The 26,804-nt window shown below is 34.4% G+C and overlaps 2 protein-coding genes across 3 annotated transcripts in view; both read right to left on the bottom strand.

The window, feature by feature from the left end:
* LOC111508847 (uncharacterized) overlaps window positions 1-21,663 on the bottom strand; it is a 37,022-nt gene extending 15,359 nt beyond the window's left edge. The window contains exons 1-4 of the mRNA XM_074186565.1: window positions 21,540-21,663; window positions 5,753-6,083; window positions 4,878-5,700; window positions 52-387 (exon numbers count right to left, since the gene is read on the bottom strand). The gene's annotated coding sequence lies outside the window, so the exon portion shown is untranslated. The remainder of the gene's footprint in view (window positions 1-51; window positions 388-4,877; window positions 5,701-5,752; window positions 6,084-21,539) is intronic.
* LOC111508858 (uncharacterized) overlaps window positions 12,715-26,804 on the bottom strand; it is a 59,941-nt gene continuing 45,851 nt past the window's right edge. Inside the window, exons 2-3 of one of the 2 annotated variants that reach the window (XM_074182360.1) lie at window positions 14,139-14,429; window positions 12,715-14,080 (exon numbers count right to left, since the gene is read on the bottom strand). In XM_074182360.1, the coding sequence (XP_074038461.1) occupies window positions 12,842-14,080; window positions 14,139-14,429 (1,530 nt within the window). In that variant the 3' untranslated portion in view covers window positions 12,715-12,841. Of the gene's footprint in view, window positions 14,081-14,138; window positions 14,430-20,655; window positions 26,795-26,804 lie in introns of those variants that run through there. The other variant, XM_074182349.1, reaches the window with a different exon arrangement.

A 26,804-nucleotide genomic window follows, 5' to 3' on the forward strand; every position in this document is an offset into this window, starting at 1 on the left:
TGAAAAAATTGAAATTATTGAAATTGAAATTTTCAAGTGCAAGACACTTACATCTATGTTAGTAACATTTATAATCAGTTGAGTTAAATGCGATTCCCTTTTGATTCGAGATCCATTACTTGTAGATGAACAAATACGACAAATTACACTTTCCTGTCTGAATTTGTCTTCCTTCTTATATTCATCAACTGATTCAACATTTGTTATCCTGCACTCAGTTTTTCCACTTTCAATACGATTTGGATATTCGACGTCTTTTCTTAGAATCGATTTTATTTCTATGTTGGCATCATTAATCTTGGCAACTTCAATGAACATTAATATTTCTTCAAGCTGATTTACACATCCATTGCATATATTCCTCGGGACATTGACCACTTGCGGTACCTTTAAGAAAATATCTACTTAGATTGAAGATTGAATAACAATTAGGGACAGTGATAAACTGATTGGCATTGATAGAATATTATCTCATATATATCGGGAAAGGTTAATACAGTGGAGCTGCTGGAAAATAATTTCACGAAAAGATAAGTACTATTCTGCCCGGTACTGACGATGCCCAACCTTGACTGCAACCTCAATTCGTGAGGTTGCAGTCAATAGCTGGGCTGTTGTTACAAAGAAAACTCTTTGTTATATGTCAAGCTTTCGGTATATTTCACACCTTCGCCAGGACAACTATAATAATGAGATTATATATCTTGTGAAAAATATATAAATATGGAGAACTTACTAACGTGAGAATAAAATATAAAAAGGTTCAAAAACAGATAGAAAAACATTAAATAATGATAGTTGATAAAAATTTTTGGCTGACAATGTCAAGTGGGAAAATTCTGAATGATACTCGAATTACTTTTTTTTATTTTTGGAAATGATACATATTAACAACGAAGAACATTCAATTAATAAACGAACTGATATTGATAGTTTTAACAAAATTTACACGTACCTACTGAAATACGATAAAGAAAATAAAAGATCTAGTAATTCGAGTATCATTCAGAATTTTCCCACTTGATATCGTCAGCCAAAAATTTTTATCAACAACCATTTTTTTTCTAATTGTAAAATAAATTAAAAACAAAACAAAAAAAATGTAGTGAGTTTTAAGTGTGCAAGTTTAGAGTAACGCAGATTTTGTCTGAAGTGAAACCTATTTGTTGAAGGCATTTCAATCATATAACATGGCTGAAGTAGTGGAGACAGCTTCCCTAATTTTCAACTACATAATATTAGTGGAGTTTTTTATCAATACCAAACCGTTTTTTTTACCACCTCAACTATTGTTTCGATCATCAAAAGGAAATATATTTACAAAGTTATCCTTATCTATACCATAGATACCTCCTCTAGGTACCTGTGTCTTAAATTAATTTCACAATATTGCCTTATTTACTAGTTTTAAATTAATTTCACAATATGTTGTCCATATATAATAGTCAGGTAAATCTTATAATTAAAATATTATTTTAAGCTATATAGTATACCATTGGGTATTGCTCCACCATCCACCATATTTTCAAAATTACTTATTTCTAAACTCCCATAGCATTTAGATGCCCGTTGTGTAACTTATTCTAATAAACTAAAGTCTATGGAATAGTTTCGTCGCCCATATGATGGGCGACTGCTGATTTTTCAGGTCTTCCATATTTAAGTGTGCTAAGTGTTTCTTATATCTCATTTTAAGAGATCTTTTTGTCTGTCCGTAATATTTTGCATGGCAGTCCTTACACTTAATTGTGTAAATTCGAGACTTTTCCGAATTCTCAACTTTGTCTTTTGGATTTCCTAAAAAGCTCTCTAGTGTACGACTTGTTTTAAAAACCACTTTCACACCTAGTTCCTTGAAAATATTTCCAAAGTTCTTCGTGTATTGGTGGTATGGAACTGAGATATATTTATCTTGGTTTTTGTCGTTTCTAAAAGTCAAGATTTCGTTCATTCTTAACCTAAACTTTTTCTTCCTTTTTATATCTACAATACCCCTCGAGAAACCATAACTGGCTGCTATTTCCTGTATTATATGTTTTCCTTTTGTGAACCTCCCTTGTGTGAGAGGAAAAGTCAAAAGATGATGCACTAAAAAATTCAGGGCAGCATGTTTGTGCTGTCCACAGTATGTGTCAAGAATGTACCTGCACGTGCTTGTTTCCTTTCTGAATACAACATATTCTAGCTCTCCATATTGGCTCCTCATTACCAAAACGTCAAGAAATAGAAGTTGTCCTTTATTTTCTAACTCATACGTGAATTTTATTGATGAAAATCTGTTATTTAAACAGGAAACAAAGTCCTCAATATTCGATTTTTTGTTATAGAATACTGCGAAAACATCATCCACATACCTTAGCCATATCCTAGGAAAATACTTTGACTTTTCTTTGGTTTCCATTTCGAATCAGCTCATGAACAGGTTTGCCAGGTAGGGGGACAAGGGGTTACCCATAGCAGTTCCCTCCTGTTGTTCATAAAAGCAACCTTCTATCTGGAATCGGTTTTGTTTCATACACAAATTAGTGAGAGAAACGAATTCATCAATTTAGTTATTATTGAAATCATTTTTCCTTAGTAATTCTCCGAGATATTGTAAGGTCTGTGGAATTGGGACCCTAGGAAATAAAGAGCTAACATCAAAAGAAACCAACACCAAAAGAACTAACATCAAAGAAACAAAAAAGATAAGGCATTATTGTGAAATTAATGCAAGTTTTGAATAAAATCAGAGCGATCTCATTCTTAAGTTTTTCATTATAAAATTACTTTTTTCTTTGCAATTACTTTTTTGAGTTTTGGGTGTGTAAGGTTAAAGTAATGCAGATTGTCTGAAGTGGAACCTATTTGTTGAAGGTATTTCAATCACATAACATGGCCGAAGTAGTGGATACAACTTTCCTAATTTTCAATTACATAATTCAGGGCTTTCGTTCATCTAGATACTCTTTCAATCCTAAAATAATATTTTCTAGGAAAATAATGAGAATTGATGTCACTGCAATGAGATCTTTTTGTCCATATGTCACATTGAAGGGCATTGATGGTTCAAACTTTTTTCTGATTCTCATATACTAATAAAAATATTAATATCGTCTTTATTATCTTCTAATACATTTAAAGCAAATTTTTTTTATATACCTTGGGAGCTGTCTGACTTGTCCATTTGAATCCAAGTCTCCAGGAAACACTGCAGCCTCTTGGGCTTATTGCGTTTGTTCTCCCATCTTCTCATGACACCCATTCCATCAGTCTCGTTTCCTGTACTAGTTTGTACAGGTTCCGTGTTGGATGTTCGTCATATTCTTCTAGACGTAATTTCATACGTCCATATATTGCCTGCCTCCTGTGATTCAGTGCCTCACATTCACATAAGATGTGTAAAGCTGTTTCTATCCCTTCGTTGCATAATCTGCAGCTGAGGTCTCCATTGTACAGCCCCATTTTATTCAGGTGTTCTCTGAGCGGGCAATGACCGGTTAGTAACCCTGTAATTATTCTGAGTCGATCCCTACTATATTGAAGTAGTTCTTCGGTTCTTTTCTCGGACGGTTCCCCAATGAAGGTTCTACTGTTTGTTGCCAGGTACTTTTGTCCAGTACTCTGTGTGCTTCTTATTGGTCCATATCCTAATCTGGTTTCGTACCAGTGATTTTGATACCCCCAGAGCTGGTTCATATGAAGTTGATGATCCACGTCTAGCGCATTCATCAGCTTTATCATTACCTGTGATTCCTGAATGCCCTGGCACCCAGTACAAAGTTAATTTGTTCCTGTTCCTGTTAAAGCAAATTAATCAGGAACAGTTCATTTATTATATGAAGATAAAAGGCAAAGTTTCAATTTACATGATGACAAGTCATCATTCAGTTGCTCATACGTGAATTTTATTGATGGAAATCTGTAATTAAAACAGGAAACAAAGTCCTCAATATTCGATTTTTTGTTATCGAATATTGCGAAAACATCATCCACATACCTTAGCCATATCCCATATCCATTTAAATCGATCATCGACAAATCTTCACCAATTCTCTTGAAGGATTGATATTAAAATAGTGACAAATTACACATATTGTTGACTACTACGACAAACAATGTATGATAGAATTGGCCGTACTGGATAGCAAGCAAGGGAAATTCAAGAAAGGAATCGAATGTACTTATTATAATAAAAAAATAAATAAAAATGTAATGTAATGTAATAAATGTATCGAAATGTAACTAGGATTTAATGAATTCTTAACAGCCCAACACAGTAGAATAAACCTTTATTGAGATATGGCTACAAAAACATATAAAAAAGGACAAAACTTTTGAAACGACCTAATAGTATCTATTTTACTTCAACTGCCTTTACTAGTGTGGGATAGCAAACTATGCAGGAAATAAAAGGCTCTAAGGAATCTGCTCTTGCTTGTATTTTTTTCATAAAATGTCGTGAACATGAAACTTTGCAGCATAACATGTGTTACTTATGATCTGGATGTCTAAGGTGGTGCATCTGCAAACTAATGACGGCATTGTAACTTTCATTGCACGTCTCATACGAGACGTGCAATGAAAGTTACGTGGTGGTGCATACGCCTATGCTGGAGCAAAAGATACTTTGTAGTAAAACATGCTTTGCAAAGGTCACACCGGTATAATGTTTTGTCATCATGAATGATAATATGTTTCTCCAAAATACTCGACCTTACAAACGTTTTCTTGCAGTACATGCACTGATACGGCATCTCTCTTGGGTGACATTGAAAATGCTTTTTCCAATGTTTTTTCAGAAATAAACTTTTTCGCACAATCTACATTGAAAATTTCTATTGTTAATGTGGATGAGTAAAAATTTATTTCGTGGGAAAATCTTTTGTCACACCTACCACATTCGTGTGGAAAATGAGAGATCAAATGGACGCTCAAATTATGCTTTTCTGCGAAATCTTTTTGGCAGTATTTACATTTAAAAGGCTTCTCTCCTGCGGCTTTGTGCCTGTTTATATGCTCTTGATACCTTGATTTCAGGTGAAAACGTTTTTGGCAAACATCCCATTGAAATGGTAATTCTTTGGTGTGACTGAGTAAGTGGATAGTCACTTCACGCTTCTCGTCGAAATTTTTCTTACAAATATTACACTGGAGAGGCTTTTTTTCAGGGTGATTTAGCAGATGACCTTTCAACTGACACTTCAGAGGGAATATGTCTTTGCATAATTGACACTGGAATGGTTTTTTTTCATTGGGAGATTCTACATGTCTTTTGAAATCTGACTTAGTTGTAAACACCCCTTGACAATACATACATAGGCGGCAATTTCTAGGGAGAATTGGCGTGTGTAATTCGGATTCGCTTTCGTAGGATTGCACTGATGGAGTTGACAGTTTATTCGCATCCTCGGTGACATCCATTCTTTCTTCTTTGATGTCAAAAAATTCTTTGTTGACCTCAGTAAATTCTTTTTTTACATCTACAAATTCTTTCTTCTTTGTAATTTCATTTTGTTCGAAATCCCCTTCAGGAATGAAATCTCCACATGTAGAAGATTCAATTTTGATGCAATTTGAAACATTTTCTGTTTTCACAATACACTCTATGCTAATAGCATTATCTAGTTTTCTCTCATTGGCTAAAGACGAGGTGATGAATGCTGACATTTTTTCCAGTTTGTCTATACATACAACACATGTGACGATTTCATTTTTAACCTAAAAAAATTAAAATTATTGAAATTGAAATGTTCGAGTGCAAGACACTTACATCTATGTTGGTAACATTTTGAATCAGTTGAGTCAGATGTGATTCCCTATTGATTCACGTTCCATTACTTGTAGATGAACAAATGCGACACATTACACTTCCCTCTCTGAATCTGTCTTCCTTCTTATATTCATCAACTGATCCATCATTTATTATCCTCAACTCAGATTTTCCACACTTTCAATGGATATTCAATGTCTTTTTCTAGAATCGATTTTAGTTCCATATTGGCATCATTAGTCTTGGCAACTTCAATAAACATCAATATCTCTTCAAGCTGATTTACGCATCCATTGCATATATTCCTCGGGACATTGATCATTTGCGGTACCTTTAAGAAAATATCTACTTAGATTGAAAAACCATTAGGACAGTGACGAACTGATTGGCATTGGTAGAAGAAAATTATATTGTAGCTTCACAGGTGTACAAAATTTCGGAGTAGATTGAAGGAGGTCTAAAAAATTGTAAAATTTTATGATTCATTGGTGAAATTGAAATCGATGATATTGAATATATCATCTATTTTTTGAATATTTGGTATATAAACTGGTTAATATAGACACTTTCCTTCAAACATTCAATTTGGCTGGTAGCTTCTGTATTGAACACTACCTTATTCTGGGGTACTCAATAATTTTCATGTTATCAAATAGGAAAAGCAACCTAAAACAAAAATACTCGTAATGGGAATAAAAGGTATCAGGAATTGAAAATAAGTGGTACTCCCCCTGTTGTCGATGTTGATGTTGTGAGTTAGAGACAATTACATTGTCTATCTTGGCAACCATTGATGAGTATGTATTCAGAATCGAGGTGAAATTATCAGTACTATGAACCTCAATGTGACGAAAAAAATCAACTGAAAGTTGTAGTGGGAATTAGTATAGGATGGATATGAATAATTTTGTCTCCATTAGGTAAGTTATTCTATATGTTCAAAGAACTTTGAAAAAACATGTTTCGGTTTACATAAATCTTCAATACTCAAACGTTACTCACTTATCACTCAATCAATCAATTACATAATAAACCAAAAAATCGGGGGAGCTTGAATCATTCCTACAAAAAATTGAAAATACCTTTGAAAATATACATAATTCGAAAAAATATTAACTCAAGACTAGTATAGATAACACAGCTCTGAAAAAAAACTTACTGGTCTTTATGTAGTTTTTTGCGCTGATTTCAAAAATGACATTTGTTTTTATCTGTCACGTAAGGTTTGCCTACAAAATAAGGATGAAATAATTGAAAAAGTACAAAAAAAAACAGGAATTGTGGATTTATTTTTATTATTTTAACATGAAGTAAAAGAAAAAAAAACAATACTTACATAGCTAAACTAAGTATAATAGTGATACACAAGTGTTTGCAAAGTGATTATAAGTCTTTGAAAAAACGTATTTTTTCCGTCAAAGCTTCTTTTGGTACTTTTTCGGCTGTGTTCTTGTAAATTTTTCCTTTTTAACATCCAACAGTAGTCTGCCATCATGTTAACATTCCACCGACCTTGGTATCTGCGTTCCATTTCTTTTATGTCTTGATGGAACCGTTCTCCTTGTTCCTCACTTACAGAGTCCCTAGATTTTCGGGAAAGTAGTCCAGATGTGAGTGTAAGAAATGGACTTTGACACCCATGTTGCAGCCCAGCATTTTGTAGTTTTGCATCAATTCAGCAACCAAAGTTATGTAGTTTGGGTCTTTTTTGTTTCCAAGAAAGCCTGTATAAACGAGTTCCAGGCATTTTTTTTCTTTAATTTCCATTTTAGTGACAAAGCTTTCATCTTTTAAAAGTTTTCTTATGTCAGGCCCAACGAAGACTCCTTCTTTTAGTTTAGCATCGGGTAGACCAGGAAACTTTTGAGAAAGATACTTGAAACAATCTCCTTCTTTGTCTAATGCTTTCACAAACTGTTTCATTAGCCCCAATTTGGTATGGAGTGGTGGAAGTAAAATTTTTTAGGGATCCACTAAACTTTGTTTTTCAACATTTTTAACTCCATGAATAAGACCCTTTCTTATTGGCCACACCTGCTTAACAGTGTTGTTTCCTGTCACGGCTATCCCATTCACATAGGAAACATGGAAACTTAGTGTAACCGCTTTGTTGACCTAGTAACATTGGAATAACTTTCAAGTCTCCACAAATGGTCCACTTATAATAATTAGAGTAGCTGAGCTTATTAAGAACAAATTCAAGATTTTCGTAGCATTCTTTCAAATGGAATGAGTGTCCAACAGGCACAGAAGCTTATTGGTTCCCATTGTGAAGAAGTATAGCTTTCAAACTTCTTTTTTTTTAGGGAGGGGGCAGACAGACTGACACATACATGTCTTGTTCCAGCAGGAACTGGATTTTCCCAGTTTAGATTCATTTTGTTATTGAAATAAATAGATTAAAACCGTATTTTACCTCAGATATACTAACATTGTGTAGTAACGTGTTCAACATAAAAGCTCCATAATTCAGACTCAGTTTACCGCTTATATAGGCTATATATAATGCACAAATTTGACACACACGGTATTCGAGGCCAACTAAACCTATGGATTGAAAATTACATGACAGATAGTACTTTCTCGGTCAAAGTGGGTCACTCTTTTTCTTCGCACAGACAAGTCACAAGTAGAGTTCCCCAGGGATCTGTTCTTGGCCCGCTCCTCTTCGTTGTTTATGCAAGTGATCTTGCTCATCACATGAAGTCCAGCAAGTCGTTTTTTGCCGATGATACTAAACTGTATGTAAATGCCTTAGTCGAACATCGTTCCCTTCAAGAAAACCTCAACTCGATTAGTCAGTGGTGCGAGGATTGGCTTCTACCTCTTAACGTCGACAAATGCGTCGTACTTCATCAAGAAAAGAACAATACACTCCATATGTACACAATACGCGGTCAATCGTCACGTACAGTGTTCACATGTAGATTTGGGAGTGACTATTAATACCGACTTAATTTGGTCCGAACATATAATATCCACATGCAAACGCGCAAACATACTGATTTACCTCATCTGCAAAACGTTCCTCCATCTATCATATTCAAGTTCCATAAAACTCTACAAAACCTACGTTCGTCCAATCATGGAGTATGCAGGTCCAGTGTGGTGTCCTGTTCTGGTGCGCGATAGGGACTTTTTGGAAAATGTACAGCGTCGAGCCACACGTATGACTTTTGATGAAGTGCGTCCAACCTATCCCGAAAGACTGAGGACGGCACAACTGCTAGCTTTTGACCAACGTCGACTAGCTAAGTATAACTATGCTAATCAGAAAGAACTTTTTGTTTTCAACAATGATTGCGGTTATGTGGTAACACACTCAAATTAAAAAAGGAAAAATTCGCAACGAGGCAGAGACAATATTTTTTGGTGAATCGTATTTCCGAAACATGGAATAACTTACCCATCGATGTTATGAATTCCGATTCAGTGAACAGTTTCAAAAGCAAAGTAGACATTTGCTTAATCGGATCTATGCATATATTAATTAGTTTTCTTTTCTTTTTGCATGCATTGTATTAACTTGTTAGTTTCGCATCGGGTAGACCAGGAAACTTTTGAGAAAGATACTTGAAACAATCTCCTTCTTTGTCTAATGCTTTCACAAACTGTTTCATTAGCCCCAATTTGGTATGGAGTGGTGGAAGTATAATTTTTTAGGGATCCACTAAACTTTGTTTTTCAACATTTTTAACTCCATGAATAAGACCCTTTCTTATTGACCACACCTGCTTAACAGTGTTGTTTCCTGTCACGGCTATCCCATTCACATAGGAAACTTAGTGTAACCACTTTGTTGACCTAGAAACATTGAAATAACTTTCAAGTCTCCACAAATGGTCCACTTATAATAATTAGAGTAGCTGAGCTTATTAAGAACAAATTCAAGATTTTCGTAGCTCTATGCATATATTAATTATTTTTCTTTTCTTTTTGCATGCATTGTATTAACTTGTTGGTATCCTTCGTTTTTAGGCTTACATAGGACTTCGTCCTCAGCCTTTATTTAAATGTAATAATAATAATAATAATACAGAAACATCGAACCCATACCGAACATAAAAACCCATTTAATAAGAACATATCAGGTGAAATTTGTGACTTATCTATAGGTGATATGAATTTTTTTGCTATTTTATCTGCACACAAAATACTGTTAAAATCACTAGTTAAATATCCTACAATTTTTTCATCGCATACATGTGTAATTTGGTGAACAGCATACCTAAAATTATTTGTACGAACTACAAACACGAATCAGTTCTCTTGAATACTAAAATATTCATAAAAATGGCTCAAAACACACTGGTTTGCAGATAAAGTGGAACGTATAACCTACATTCAATGTAAATATCTATGTTTTGTACTTTTACCACCATGGCGGTAGCATCTAATTTCGAATTTTTAATATCTCCCTAATAAAGTAAATTTCAAAACCTAATACTGGAGTTACCAAAAATATAATCTTATAATATTTCACAAACATTTCTTACAAGACTTTTAAAGTATCACTTCATGGTGAGATTTTTTGGTGTTACACTTGAACAAGTTATCATGGATTTTCATCAAGTATCGCCCAATTTCATGACATACACTAAATTTATTTTATTCGTGACATTATTATATACAGAAACTTTAAGCTTCAGTGTAAGAAAATAAATACTTCGAAATAAAATTTCAAGACATTCATTTCTCTCAGATACTTACAGAGTAGGTTCTGGAAATGCCTGCCGGAAAACTACTTTTTCGGCTAATTCTTCGCTGTATTCGGATGAGGTGGAATCATCATCGGGTTGAATAACGATCGGATTTATGGAACTTTGCACATAATATTTGTTCTCGTCTTTTATAACGTGGGCCACACAGTTCCTCCACACATTACTATTACCTACTTCATTCACTACTCGCCTTATATTGTCAAGCACCACAGCATTCAAAGTCGGTGAGTGATAACATTTCCGCAAGCTTTCTTTCATTGTGGCCCAAACCATTTCAATTGGATTGAACACATAATACTATGGAGGCAAACGCAAGAGAATATGACCACGTGTTTCACACATCGAATCAATAATATACTGTTTTTTGAAATTACGTTGTTTTATGGTCGCCAGTAATACCTTTTTCGTTGGAATCTTTTCGGGTATTTCCATGTCATGATTTCGCATGAAATCAACAATATCTGCTTATTTTGTGTTATTGTTTGGTATTGTAGTCAATAACCGAGAATGATACGAAGCGTTACCCAAAACAATAACCTAGTTTGGGGGAATATTTGGGAGAAGCTGCTCACTGAACCAGGTTTCGAATAAAGTGGTAATCAGCAGACGAATCTTTTATATTTTTGGCCAACAGAAGCAAAGCGTTAGGTACGAAACCACTTTTATACCCGGCATGCAAAATTATAACACGTTTTCCCCTTGAAGAAGGTGTGTTCAAAGCACAATACTTGGTTTCGTTTACCCAGCCATATTTGACAACATCATGGGTGTCAAGCCAGGTTTCGTCGAGGTAGATTATATGTCTGCTGGATTCTCGGTAGCTTTTCATTCGCTTCAAATATTCTTGTCGGAGTTGAACAATGCGTGTCGATTCCATTATGACCATCCGATTGTTCAATTTTTTTTATATTTGAAACGACAAGACAATAAGACACCTCGTAGAGTTTCTAAAGATTTGTAATTGTAATCGGGATAGTCGAGTAATTTATACCAAATCATTTCCAAGGTTGGTACTTCATTTTTTTTTGGTATATACCATAAATTGTTCGCCGAATCACATCTTTTGTAGCACCATCAACGTTTGCGAATTTTTTATTTCTTTGTTTTCGTTTCATTGCATGGTCAATGCCATCCCCTATTTTAATGGCTCGAAGAACTGTCGAACGAGATTGTTTCGTTAACTCGCATATTCTATTCACACTAGCATTCTGTGACAGTTTTTCCTCTTCAAGTATTCATGAATGGCGGTACCGGCCGGGGAGCCGGCTGGTACCGCCACAACTGCGATGTCTCTGTATTTTAAATCTGCAATATTTTCGAAAACATTTGTTCAAATTACATGATGTAAAGGGCTTTATTGATACATATTAAATGCACAATGTATTTGAGGCACTTAATTGGATAAGGAATAATGCTGTATTGCTTAAAATCGCTTCGTAAATAAGCCATTATTTATCGTAGGTTATTTTGGGTTTTCCCTAAGAGACAAACACATATCATCGCATCATTTAAGGTGTACAATACTGTAATATATTATTTTGATCTATGTCGTAAGGTTCAGCAAGCGTTTGCAATGTAAGCGCAAAAATGTGTTTATTTACGGCATTTTTCTCTACTATATTATGCATGTTATATACATATAAACCTTCCTCTTGAATCACTCTATACAGTGTGTCAATTTTGAACCTCAAAATGGTCTATATCTCACGAACGAAAGCTGATATCGAAAAATGCTTGAAACCGTTTCTAGGATAGTAGGGGAAACTAAAGTGACATGAAAGAGAACTCACCCCCATCAACCCCCTATGTCCCACCCACCAAAACTCAAGAATTTTAAATTGCAAAACTCTACTTGATATACATCATTCTAAATACTATAGAAAATGCTATCCAATGGTATAAATAATAATTGTACAGGGTGAAACAATAATTGTGAAACTTTGGCTTAAATGGAATATTTAATGAGGTTTTTGTTGAGCTAAAAATGTATTAACAATGTCAATTAAGTAAATGTTCACAGTGGGTTCCGTTGTTTTGTAAACAATAATATAGCCTATTGTCAAAGTCTGCACGAACTTTGGCAAATGTTGTTCTAGTAATGGCGCGACATGCTTGCGTAATTCTTTCTCGCAATATATTGGTAACATCTGTAACTTATAACCTCAACCTGGTTGTTACCTCCATTCCTAATCCAATTACTCATGTTGTATTGCGTGTGTTCACTAATAATAAACTTAATACTTTTGCTGACATGTGCTTAGGTATTATTATCACATCCAAACATACATAACATGTGTAATTTTTTATTATTGTAACAATAATAGTCCCTCAAATATCTCGTTTTACTTCTCATGGTTTGATATTTTTGTTAAGAACCGTTCAAATTGGTGTTTTTGATGTGAGTGGATAAGTGTCTCTTCAAAATCGCCTTTTGATTGAACCTTTTTTGGCAAACTTCACATCCAAATGGTTTTTCTCCAGTGTGGACGAGTAAATGTCGCTGTAGACCTGTTTTCTTACGGAAACATTTTTGGCATACCTCACATTCGTGTGGTTTCATGCCGTGATCAAGGTGTAAGTGCTTCAGCAACATGGTTCTTGAAAGAAATGTTTGTTTGCAGGTATCACACTCGTGAGTTTTTCCTTCGTCGTGAAGTAGCAGGTGTTTATTGAAAGTGGTTTTTGTAGCGAATTGTATATTGCAAGAATCGCAATTGTGCCTTTTACCTTCAACATGGCTGCGCATATGTCTTTCTAGACTACTTGCTCGTTTAAAGTATATTTTACAATGATCGCATTGATTCAGTTTTCCTACTCCATGAGAGCGAAGATGATTTCGGAAAGTTGATCTGGAAATGCTTTGTTTTTTGCAGATGTGGCATTCAAATACCTTGCTATGAATGAGCATATGATTATATGAATGACCTTTCTGAAAAACAATTTCTTTCTTGATGTCAATAACTTTTTCCTTGATGTCACTCATTTCTCGACTTTCAACTGCAAAAATATCTTTCCCAATTATTTTTTCGTTTGTTACTTTGATATCAATGCTACCTTCTTCTTCAGTATCAACAATTTCTTCCTTGGCGTCAATCATTTCTTGACTTTCATCTGCAAAATCATCTTTCTCAATTATTTTTTCGTTTGTTTCTTTGATATCGATGCTACCATCTTGAATATCAATAACGGCTTCCTTGATGTCAATAATTTCTTCCTTAATGTCAAATATTTCTTGACTTTCATCTGCAAAATCATCTTTTCCAATCATTTTTCCGTTTGTTACTTTGACATCGATGCTACCTTCTTCTTCAACATGAACACTTTCTTTCTTGACGTCGATAATTTCTTCGCTTATATCTGCAAAATCATCTTTCTCGATTATTTCATCTTTCGATATTATATTTCGCTTAAAACTTTCATCATCTCTCATATTTCTATTCGCTGATGGACCTTCAATCGAATTCTGATAACTTTTGGTTTCGTCCACCCCAGATATCAAAATAACATTTTGAAGTTTCTCTTCAGTGTTCAAGATTGAAGTGACAAATGAAGAAATTTTCACCAGATTGCGTACACATGAGCTACATGTGAAGATATAGGTAGTAATCTAAAACCAAAAAAAAAAGAGCATTGAAATGGGAATCCACAATCAACGAAACACTTACATTAATATTGGTAATATTCTGAATCAGTTGAATAAAATATGCATCCTCTTTTATTGGTGTTACATCACTTGGAGATGAACAAATCTGACAAATTTGTGATCCACGTCGAGTAATCCCTTCATAGTATTCAACAGTTGTATCTATTGTTTTGCTGATATCTTTCTTCGGTATCGATTTCATTTCCAATCCAGCACAATTAGTATTTGCTTTTTCAATAAACATCATTATTTCTTCGAGTTTGTTAACACATCCTGTGCATATATTCCTCGGAAAATTGATCAGTGATCGAACCTTTAATAAAAGATCCCTTGATATTAAATAGGTATATAATAATTGGTTTTCAGTCAAGCACTTGAAAGAGGTACAGGGGATCAGAGAAAACGATTTATTTTACTTCTTCTAATATTGTTTGTCAATAATAACACTGTAAAGGTGAAAGTTGACAAAACGTGATTTCAGAGAAATGAAATGATTTTCATAATTATTTATTTACAGGCATATGGTCATATATTTTTGTGAAAGTCAAACAGAGGCTAAATAACTTTCTTTTATAAGCACATTTTTCACACCTTGGGTTTATAATATTACAGCAATATACAGATCCCCATCGACATGTCCGTATGAATACAACAACTCTCTTAATAACTTTCTGGAACAAAAAGTCAATAACAAAGAAGACGTAAATATAATCGTGGTAGACATCAACATCAATATTTTAGATAACAAAAGTTAGCTACTTCAATAAAAAATGTACTAGTAGTAGTCCGGTCAAATTAGACTAAAAAATAAGAGTGAAGGTACATAAATTCACAACAAGCTGCAAATGCGTGTAATTGTTCAAAACATAGTTAAAAATAAGATTTTAAAATTCCGAATGATTGCGATGCCTGGAAGAAAAATTATTCGAGGTCAAAGGTCAAAAATCTCGAAAAAAATTGGTTTTTCGCGATTTTGAGGAAAACGGTAAGTTTTATCATAAAATAACCTCAGATAAGAATTGAAGATCATAAAATTCTCTACAAAAACTGTATCAATACTTTTTTTTCTTAGAGCCACCGTTTCTGAGATACGACGAGTCGAAAAGTTGTAATCGTCATTATATGCATAAGTATGCCACGTATAAAGTTGTAATTTAAGTAAAAATATTTTTCTATTGGTATACATAAGTATAAATATATGAATATCAGGTAGAATGAAATCCAGTCCCTTAATTTGTACGCTAGTGTCACCCTGAGCCAACATCTGTCTCCCTGTTCAATTGTGTTCAATAGATCCCGAAGTGTACGAAAAATTTAGGATGGATACGACCAAGCAGCATGTTGATGCGAGTGACTAAAGAGTAAAAAAAGATGCTAAAGACATCCGAAAACTTTTAGAGTGGTTCTCAATACATGACCCTTTTCCAGAGGTAAATAAAATGATATCTATTGCAAGTGGTGATGATAAAATGAACTGTTATAAAGCTCGTGAAGTTGGACTTGCCTCTATGGCGAAAATAACTGGACTAACATTCAATGATATTTAATTTAAACGCGCAGACAAAGTTGTTCCTCTTTTAGCGATGAGTAGTACTATAAAAGTTCACGAAGAAAAAGTACCTGTTGACCCTGTATTATTGTTCTAGCGCATGAGTATTACTGCAGCATTTCAAGAAGAAATTGAGAAATATTTTGAATATGAATTGGCTCCCTACCCTTTATCGTTGTTTGATGACCTCGGGATGCGTGAAACACAGAAGTCTGCCATTTACGATTGTCTCCAACAGGTCAATTTTGAAATTAACAATACTAATACGACATACATCATTGACGGTGGATACTTACTACATCGTGTTGTGTGGGATAGTGAAGAAACATTTAGCATTATTTTAAATACGTTTAGTATGTACGTAGACATTTTGGTGCCAGAATTACGGTCGTATTTGATGGCTATGATGATTGCACGAGAAATATTGAAGCTGCAGAACAACGTCGTCGAACTTTAGCAACATCTTCATCTTCCGATATTCTATTTGATGAACTTATGACAGTTCATACCAGTCAACAGAAATTTCTTGCAAATACTCACAACAAATCTCGGTTCATTTCAGTGTTGAAGGATAAGTTTATTGGCGAAAATATATTGATTAAACATGCTAATAACGATGCCGACGTACTGATTATTGAATCAGCTATAGAGCAATTTAATTTGACAAATACAACTATTGTTGTTGGTGAAGATATAGACTTACTCGTACTTTTTACTGCTCGAACTCCACCTGAAAAAACTATTTTCTTTCTAAAGCCGGGAAAGTCAAACCAAAATAATATATTCGTCAAAAAGTTTATCTACTTTTGCAATAACTGCAATACACGCAATAACTGGATGTGATACGACGTCTGCATTTTACAGGAGGGGTATGGCAACAGTCTTTAAAATGTTTGAAAAACAAGATTTAGTTCAATGTGCTGAAGTTTTCAAAAAAAGTAATTCGACTCAACAAGAAATTATCACCAACGGGATTCAGTTTCTTCTTTCTATGTACATAGCTCCGAAAAAAAAAACACCTGCTTAGATAAGTATCGACATTCATGTTTCGTAAAAAACACTAAAAATAAGAAACAGGTGCAATTAGTTCGTTTTCCTCCAACCTCATTTGCTGCTCATCAACATCTTTTCGGGTATATTACCAAGTTCAAGTGTGGCTTAGTTATCAGCTAGATCCCGTGTTAGGAATCACACGTTAAAAGGTAAGACCTCGTTAATCCTTAGCTCGCACAAGTTTCGACTTCTGAGGGTTGTCGTTCGTAGGGGTGCGACAGCTGGTTAACGGAAAAACAGATTTTAAAACAGATTTTTTTTTAAAAGACTGGGGTTGGAAGTTGGTCGACAATGCATTAGAACCTATTCAGACTTTACTCCCACCTGCGCCGGAAAAACTGCTGAACACAATTTTTTGCAACTGTAAAAAGGGATGCAGCGCTAAATGTGGTTGTAAAAAAGTTGGACTGTTGTGTTCTCTGGCATGTACACATTGTCAAGGCCAGTCACGTTCTAATGCTGAATCACCAATAGTGGAGGATTCATTTGATAGATTTGATTTTGTAGAGAATTTTATGATCTCCAATTTTTATCTGAGGTTATTTTATGATAAAACTTACCGTTTTCCTGAAAATCGCGAAAAATCATTTTTTTTCAAGATTTTTTACCTTTGACCTCGAATAATTTTCTTTCCAGGCATCGCAATCATTCGTAATTTTAAAATCTTATTTTTAACTATGTTTTGAACAATTACACGCGTTTGCATCTTGTTGTAAATTTATGTACCTTTCAATGTCTAGATTGACCGGATTATAGTTACAGAAAACTCACTTTAGTCAACTCGTTCTATCTTGAAGAAACCAACGAAAGAGAAATACGGAAAATAATACTCAAGCTAAAAACCGGAAAATCTCCTGGTATTGATAGAATAAAATCTGAAACATCAATAGAATTTGTTGATTATCAACTGAATTGATATTGAACAAATCCTTGCAGTCAGGTATATTCCCGGATATTTTTAAACACCCCATCATAAAACCCACATATAAAACGGGAAATAAAATGAAAGTTTTCTGATTGATTCGGCCGTTACTTGATGAAGATCCATAGTGATTTCAAAAACTACACCTCACGATTTGTAATGAGGTGTAGTTCTTGAAATTAAAATGAAAGTTATAAATTATAGACCCATATCACTCATCAGTAATATGGCAAAAATATTTGAAAAGTTGCTGAAAATCAGAATCTTCATCTTCCTCTTGAAGATGATCACTTGGTATTCGAAACACATGTCGAGGTGTTAAAATAATGGTTTGGTGTTGGGAAAAACTCCAGTAATATTCACAATGGAAGTATTGATGATTGTGATGATAATGCAAGTTATCATTCCATGAAAATTTGATAGAATACCAACTAATGCATGGAAAAAAACGGATATCAATGATACAAGAATTTTGAAACATTTATCTCTCCCAACTACTTACACAGTAAAGTCTGGAAAATGTCTATCGGAAAACAACTACTTTCTAACGTATTCTAAAAACACTTTATTGTGTGATTTTCACTAGATAGTTTTACAAAAACGCAACACGTGTTTCGCCATACAATGGCTTCCTCGGGCGTGTCTTAAGACACACACGTGCCGGGCGCTTGAAGAAGGAAAACTATCACACTTCACAGAATGCTATTGTGAATAGAATATGCGAGTTAACGAAACTATCTCGTTCGACAGTTCTTCGAGTTATTAAAATAGGGGATATCATTGACCATGCAATGAAACGAAAATAAAGGAATAAAAAATTCGCAAACGTTGATGGTGCTACTAAAGATGTGATTCGGCGAATAATTTATGGTATATACCAAAAAAATTAAATACCAACCTTGGAAATGATAAATTACTTGACTATCCCGATTACAATTACAAATCTTCAGAAACTCTACGAGGTATCTTATTGTCTTGTGGTTTCAAATATAAAAAATTGAACAATCGGATGGTCATAATGGAATCGACACGCATTGTTCAACTCCGACAAGAATATTTGAGGTCGAGAATCCAGCAGACATAATCTACTTCGACGAAACTTGGTTTGACACCCATGATGTTGTCAAATATGGCTGGGTAGATGAAACCAAGTGTTTTGAACACACCTTCTTCAAGGGGAAAACCTGTTATAATTTTGCATGCCGGGAATGAAAGTGGTTTCGTACCTAAGGCTTTGCTTCTGTCGGCCAAAAATATAAAAGATTCGTCTGCTGATTACCACTTTATTTGAAACCTGGTTCAGTGAGCAGCTTCTCCCAAATATTCCTCCAAACTCGGTTATTGTCATGGATAACGCTTCCTATCATTCTCGGTTATTGACTACAATACCAAACAATAACACAAAAAAACAGATATTGTTGATTTAATGCGAAATCATGACATGAAAATACCCGAAAAGATTTCAACGAAAAAGGTATTACTGGCGACCATAAAACAACGTAGTTTCAAAAAAGAGTATATTATTGATTCGACGTGTGGAACACGTGGTCATATCCTCTTACGTTTGCCTCCATAGTATTGTGTGTTCAATCCAATCGAAATGGTTTGGGCCACAATGAAAGAAAGCTTGCGGAAATGTAATCAGTCACCGACTATGAATGCTGTAGTGCTTGACAATATAAGGCGAGTGGTGAATGAAGTAGGTAATAGTGATGTGTGGAAGAACTGTGTGGCCCACGTTATAAAAGAAGAGAACAAATATTATGTGCAAAGTTCCATAAATTCGATCGTTATTCAACCCGATGATGATTCCACCTCATCCGAATATAGCGAAGAAGAATATTGATTTTTCTAGCAATTTTGTTGGCCTCTATTGTAAATATATGTTTGTGTGATTATTTGTGTTTTCATTGTATTTTAGAGTTTTCGACTCGGAAATCAACTACCTTAAATTTCTAAGTTTTTCATAATTATCCATGGTTGAAAAATTCAGTTGAGATAACTTTTTCATGGGGTGATCAATTGCTATGATTGTAAAAATAAGTAGGTAACTGAAAAATTACCACTGAAAAATAATATGCCGACGCCTATGTCGAGGCGGGAATTCCTTCTCTGTGCTGTTCCAATTGGTATTGGAAATACTATACACCAAACAATCAAACATTTATATCCAAACAAGAATATAAACAAAAATCTTATGTAACCTATATTCAAATATGCACATTTTGTCACGTAAATTTATCATTATAGAACTCTTGCAAATTATAATAGGATCTATTAGCCAGAAATGTTTTTACTCTTATTCTGAACATGCAATATTGCTTTGCATAAATCATTAGAGTTTTTGTTGTTCCACACTATCGTCGTGTCATAGAAAATAGTGAATTTTCCAGAAATGTTCAAATTGGCAATATCACTGACATACAATAAGAATGAGATGGGTCCAAAAACTGATCCTTGTAGCACACCACACAAAAAACCCTTTTTTTTTCTGAAACTCCTGTTGTTCTTACTATTTGACTCCTTCCTGAGAGGTAATAATCAAACCATTTGAGTGTCATTCCTCTGCAGCCGTATTGGTGAATTTTTCTCAGCAAGATCTTATGATCAACGCAATCAAACGCCTTAGATAGATCACATCATCAAGGTCACGCTCAGCCCCACGATCTCTCTATCTTTCTTTCTGAAATACTGCGTCTGTTCGAAGATAATTCCACCGACTTCCAATGCGATATATAAGCATTACCATGACGTAGGAGAGGGTAATCTAGTTCGGAGAGAGCAGTGCGAAATGAGGTAATAAGGCGATATACATTTGAGCATTAGTATAAAGTTCAGTTAGAGATTTTGTGTTGTATTGACAATGTAGTAGTGAGATAAAATTGAGTTCATTTGACATTTATCGTTGAACCCACGGGGAAAACTTGTAAATAACATTTCAAAAAAGAATATTTTGACAAAATCAAAAACATTACCTTTGGCATAAAAGTAAGGATAAATAAAAATTAAAAGAAATAGTGTAATAATAATTTATTTTCAATAATAGAAAGTATACTCCAAATACATATATTACAAATCTTCAATCAGGCGTAACTGAGCTTGTCGATAGAAACCCCAGAGGGTAAAAAAACTCATTTATTATCACATTAAATATCTAAAAATTCATGTTTCAATAACGAATTGAAAGGTGTATATACAAAATTCATTCATTGGCCAAAGCAAAACTTATCATTCTCATAGGCATGCTGTTTCACAGGGAGCAGAAGGGTCAATCATTTACGAAAAGTGCATACCAATGAAAATTATTTTGAAATTTGGGTTCAGCATTTCCAAAAACGCCTACGTATATATAATTTCGAAAGAGCCTAAACATATTTTTCATACTATCAATGAAAAAGTACCATGTACTGATAAATAAAAATTATCATTATACCATTAGAAGCGGTGACTTCAACAAAAAAAGGAGTATCATATAATAGCCAGTGGCGGAGTTATAATTTATCACAGTTGTAAAAAACAATATTTTCAGTCAGTGATATTGGGACGCTTGGAAAAAGGAACTCACATCGAATGATCCCATTAATTCACCTTCTCCTCATTTGATATCTTTTATTTTCTCTATGAATTCTTGTGAGTTTTTAACACTCGCATCGGTTGGGCCGATCGGGAGATTTTTAAATTCTTTTCTCAACCATTTAGCGATATTATACGAAGACGAATTAATTGCTGAGAGACTATTGGTCGCATCGATTTTCCAGGTTTGTGTATATTTGGTAAACAATATATCTTTGAAAAAAAACTCCAAGCGTCCCAATATCACAAGCTCTAGAGTGTTTGAGGGATCTTCTGAAATCGAACAACTTAGCAAATGAAGCTGTTGAAGAATACATTCAACTCACCAAGTTTGCATGGATCAAAATTGTTTTCAATATAGTGGCTCATATCATGAACAGCGTGAAGGAACGGCTATGGGTAACCCATTGTCTCCATTTATAGCGAACCTATTCATGGGCAGGTTTGAGACGGAAGCTGAGAAAGAACTCAGTTACTTCCCTAGGGTCTGGATCAGGTATGTTGATGACATATTTGCTGTAGTGGATACAAGGATAACCAGAATTGAGAATGTCCCTTCAGCACTAAACAACAGGTGTAAGAGTATAAAATTCACATATGAAGTAGAAAAAGAACGAAAGTTGCCGTTTTTAGATGTATTGGTCATAAGGAACGAACCGAACGAAATAGAATTTGACATTTACAGGAAAGACACGGGCACTTTCAGATACATTCCCAATGACTCGAATCATTGTCCACAACACAAAATGGCGGCACTGCAATTTCTGGTACACAGGTTAATAACTTTTCCTTTAAAGAAAGATAAGTACGACAATGAAAAGATTGTGATTCGGTATGTAGCTGAAGCAAACGGTTTTAACCCAGATATAGTTGACAAGATAATTAGAAAATGCAAGGTTAGGGAAGCACTTCGTAAATCTTCGACTTTTCAAAAAGACGAGAGTAATAACAAGTTTATAGTAATCCCATATGAACCCCAATACACGAGAGGGCTTCAACAGATATTCAATAAAGTAAATATGAAAGTTGCAGCAGCTTCTTGGTAAACCAAAAGATAGACTAGAAAACACAGAAAGGTCGGGGATTTACGAAATCAGTTGTCAAGATTGCAACAGCAAATACATCGGCCAGAGCCGACGAGCGATCAAAACCCGCTTCAAGGAGCATTGCGCACACATGAAATATGAAAGGATAGAAAAATCCAGTGTCGCCCAACATGCTCTAGACAAGGACCACAGAATTGGTGAAAACAATCTGAAACTGATTAAGCATGTGCATGACACTAGGCTACTCGATGCATGTGAGAGTCTAGAAATAGCAAAATGTAAGAACGGCATAAATGGCGATAAGGGACCCATCCCGTTTAGCCTGATTTTTAATCTTCTGTTAGGAAGAGAATAATTACTAAGAACTTGCAGGTAGTTAATTACCGAGAAATTCCATATTGGACTTCAGGTATACAACCTCAGGTAACAAATTTTAGTATATGAGGATTAACCAGACTAGAATAGGTATCAATTTTCTTCTCCTGAGGATGCTAACTTTGTTGGCGAAACGCGCGTCGAATGCAAAAATATCAGTTTGGTGTTTGGGTAATTGATCCCGAAAAAAGTTATTCAAGTTTGAAAGAATAACGGACGAAAAATACTCGTATTTTTGTGAAAAAAGCGACAGGTGCTTGATATACAAAAAATGTGGCACAAGGCCCCCACGTTTTTTTCACAATAATGTTAGTATTTTTCGTTCGTTATTGTTTAAAGTTTATTTGAAGAAATATTTTCATCATTTCAGTTCATGTTATTTGAAAGCTTGTTGTTTAGTTTTTTAAACTACCTATATTTATTTTTCATTTTTTAGTTTCGTTTGCTATAAAAGCGTAATTTTTAGTCTTTTTAAACTATATTTATTTTATAGAAACTTTGGGATCAATCAGGCGTATATTGTTTAGAAAAATGACCATCGACATTTTCCGATTCCGGACAAGGAGCCTGACAATCAGTAACAAAGTCCAAGGCAGCAGGCGCGCAAAGGAGGGTTACAAATAAGGCAGTAGGCGCGCGTGTTAATAAAAAAAACATTTTTTTCAAATGAAGAAATACATGTAAAGTGAGTTCGAATTATATGGCGTACAGCGCCATATGCCTGTGAATAGATCAAGCAATAATGTCGATAATTCTGTCAAATACAGATCCCGAGTTTGAGAGTTACAAACAAACATACATACTTACATACAGTTGAAGCTAATAAAAGCGTGTTAAAAAGCTACTGTGATAGCGAAACATGTGCAATTTATTGAACAAAGTTTGTGGAGATCAAATCGTAAAGGTGTAGTTTATGAATAAATACTTTATTTATTTTGAAATTTTACAATTTATATATCCTTGTTACAGATTATATGACCCCGTACATAAAATACTTATGTGTAATTGCTTGTAATGCATATTTTTGCATGAAGAAAGTTTTTTATGTTTGGAGACGTGCAAACCAGGGCCTTAGCGAAAAGAAAAACCCGCGGGGGAGGGAATCCAAATTTTCCCAACCCCACCAACAAAATTTCCCAACTTTCGAAAAAATGAAAGCCGAGGGATTAATTACTACTATAATATATTAATTTTCTTACTTAGCTATCCAAAGATTGTCTGAATGCTTATGCCCGTTAGCGTATGCACAAAAAAAATAAATTTTGGTAATTATAAAAATAATAATGGGAATTATTCTACTTTGGACCAAGGTCCTTGGTATTTCACCATATCCACCATGTATAGGAATATTCAATAGAAATGAAAGGAAACAACACTTGAATAATATTGTGCTTATTGTATTCTACTATTCTTTTTTCTATGTTCACGGCCCGAAATTTCCCAACGTTTCCAAGTCGAAAAAACAGCGAAAAGTTGGGAATTTGGTAAAATTGTAACTCAAAAATTTGTGGACTGTTCAGAACTGTTCTCTTACTTGGGCGAAACTAAAGTTTTTTGAGGTTTTCAAACAAGAGTTTCAAAGTATGGGATTTCCAAGTTATGCATGTTGGGAAATCCCGACCTTCTCCTGGTTCTTTCCCTTTTCTTATTACCTTTTCCTTTCTTTTCTCTCATTTTTATTTTTTTTTTCAATCTTCACGGCCCAAAATTTCCCAACTTTTTCCCAAGTCGAAAAAGCAGGATGATTTTTTCATGTATGTGAAAATTGAATAGCAGATAAAATCATGAAATATCTATGTAAACATCTATATAGAAAATTTCAAACGAGACTTGAAAATTATCATTTTCTAGTGTAGAATACGCAAATGTTTCTTCAAACTCTCTTTCTGATTGAACCTTCTTTGGCAATGATAACATTCAAAGGGTTTTTCTCCAGTGTGGATGAGTAAATGTCGCTCCAAACTTCCTTTCACACCGAAACACTTTTTGCATACCTCGCATTTATATTTCTCAACGTGGGAACGTACGTGCTCTTTCAAAAGGCTATTAGAGACAAATTTTTTATTGCACATACTACATTCGTATTTTCTATCTCCAAAATGAATGAGTAAATGCGTTTTCAAATTGCTTTTATATGTGAATTGTTTTTGACAATAATCACATTTAGGCGGCTTTTTATCAGACTGAGAACAGACATGTTGACCTAATGTGCTTTTGGACGGAAATTCCTTTTTGCAATAATAACAACTGAACCGTTCATTTTCATCGTGGGTACGAATATGTTCCTTGAAACTTGTGCTTTTGAAGTATTGTTTTTTGCAGATGTGACACTCGAATACCTTTCGTTTAGTGTGAGTAAGTAAATGGGCATTTAAATTTCGTTTTTGAGAAAAGCTTCTTTCGCAGCAGTCACATTTATATGGTTTCACTCCAGTGTGGGTGACTAAGTGATTCTGCAAAAGGCTTTTGAAAATGAAACGCTTCTTGCAATATTCACATTCATATGATTTTTCTTCAGAATGGGTATGTGCGAGCAAATGCCGCCTCAAAGTATTTTTTTTAAAGAAACGAATTTGACAGTACTGGCATTGGAAAGACATTTCTTCAGTATGAGTCTGCAAATGATCTTTCAAATGACTTTTCTCAGTGAATATTTCTTTACAGAAATCACACTGATGAGTTTCACTTTTACTATGAGTGAGCAAATGCTCTTTCAAAGTTTTCTTTTCGGAGAAACGATTTTTGCAAAAATAACAGTGGAAAGGCATCTCCTCAGCATGAACCAGCATATGATCTTTCAGTTGACACTTTTGTATGAATTTTTGTTCGCATAAATGACACTGTGATGGGCTCTTTCTACCAGTGATTATATGATTTTTCAAATTATTCTTGTACAGAAAACATTGTTTACAAAAATCACATTGAAATGGTCTTTCTGGTGTTGGTTCTAAAGGAAGTTTTGATCCACTTGGAGAGCTACTGTCATTATTATCTCTAGGCAATTTATTTTTATGAGTGCGCAAATGTCTTTCGAAATTGGGGCTTCGATAAAAAGATTTTTCGCAGTAACTGCACTGGTACGGCTTTTCTCCACTATGACTTCGAACATGTTCTTTAAAATCATAATTTGAAAAGTAACTTTTTTTGCAGATATTGCATTCGTATCCTTTTTTATTAGTATGCGTGAATAAATGCTTTGTCAAGTGACCCATCTGAGAAAAACTCTTCTCACAGCAGTCGCACTTGTATGGTCTCTCTCCAGTGTGGATCAACAAATGCTTCTGTAAACTGCCCTTAGTAACGAATCCTTTTTCGCATCTGTAACACTGATATGGTTTTTTCCCAGTGTAAGAGAGCAAATGCCGTTCCAAGTACTCCTTTCTGGAGAAACGAATCTGGCAGTTATGGCACTGGAATGGCATTTCTTTAGTGTGAGTTTGTAAATGGTTCTTCAACTGACAATTATCGGTGAATTTTTGTTTGCAAATATGACACCGATGAGTTTTCCTTTCAGTGTGACTCAACAAATGTTTTTTCAGAGTTGCTTTGTCAGAGAAACGATTTTTACAAAAATGACAGCGAAATGGCATCTCGTCAACATGGATTTGAAAATGATCTTTTAGTTGACACTTTTGCAGGAATTTCTTTTCGCATATATGACACTGTAATGGTATTTTTTTCCCAGAGACTATATGATTCTTCAAGTTACCCTTAGTACCAAAACATTGTTTACAAAAAGCACATTGGAATGGCCTTTCTGCCGTGGGTTGTAAAGGAAGTTTGGATTTGTTTTGAAAGTAAATTATATTAGAAACTGATAATTCTTTTTCATTAGTTTCTTCCTTGACATTAATGCCATCTTCTTCCTCGATATCAACAATTTCTTCTTTGATGTCAACAGTTTCATTTGCGAATTCACTCTCCTCGATATTTTTTTCTATCTTTGCATCATTTTGACATATTATCATTTCAACTTTCAAATCTTTAGTCTCTGCTGATTCAACTTGAATGTGATTCGAACAATTTCCAGCTTCTTCTTTCCCAGCTCTTGTGAGACCATTTTTAAGTTTCTCCTCATTATAGATAGATGAAGTGACAAATGAAGATATTTTTTCTATTTTCCTTATACATGAGAGGCACAAGAAAATTTCGCTACCAACCTAAAATAAA

The sequence above is a fragment of the Leptinotarsa decemlineata genome, unplaced genomic scaffold (genome assembly GCF_025532065.1).
Source record: "Leptinotarsa decemlineata unplaced genomic scaffold, Ldec_3_MD MMD2_P_RNA_scaffold_2, whole genome shotgun sequence".
NCBI lineage: Eukaryota > Metazoa > Arthropoda > Insecta > Coleoptera > Chrysomelidae > Leptinotarsa > Leptinotarsa decemlineata.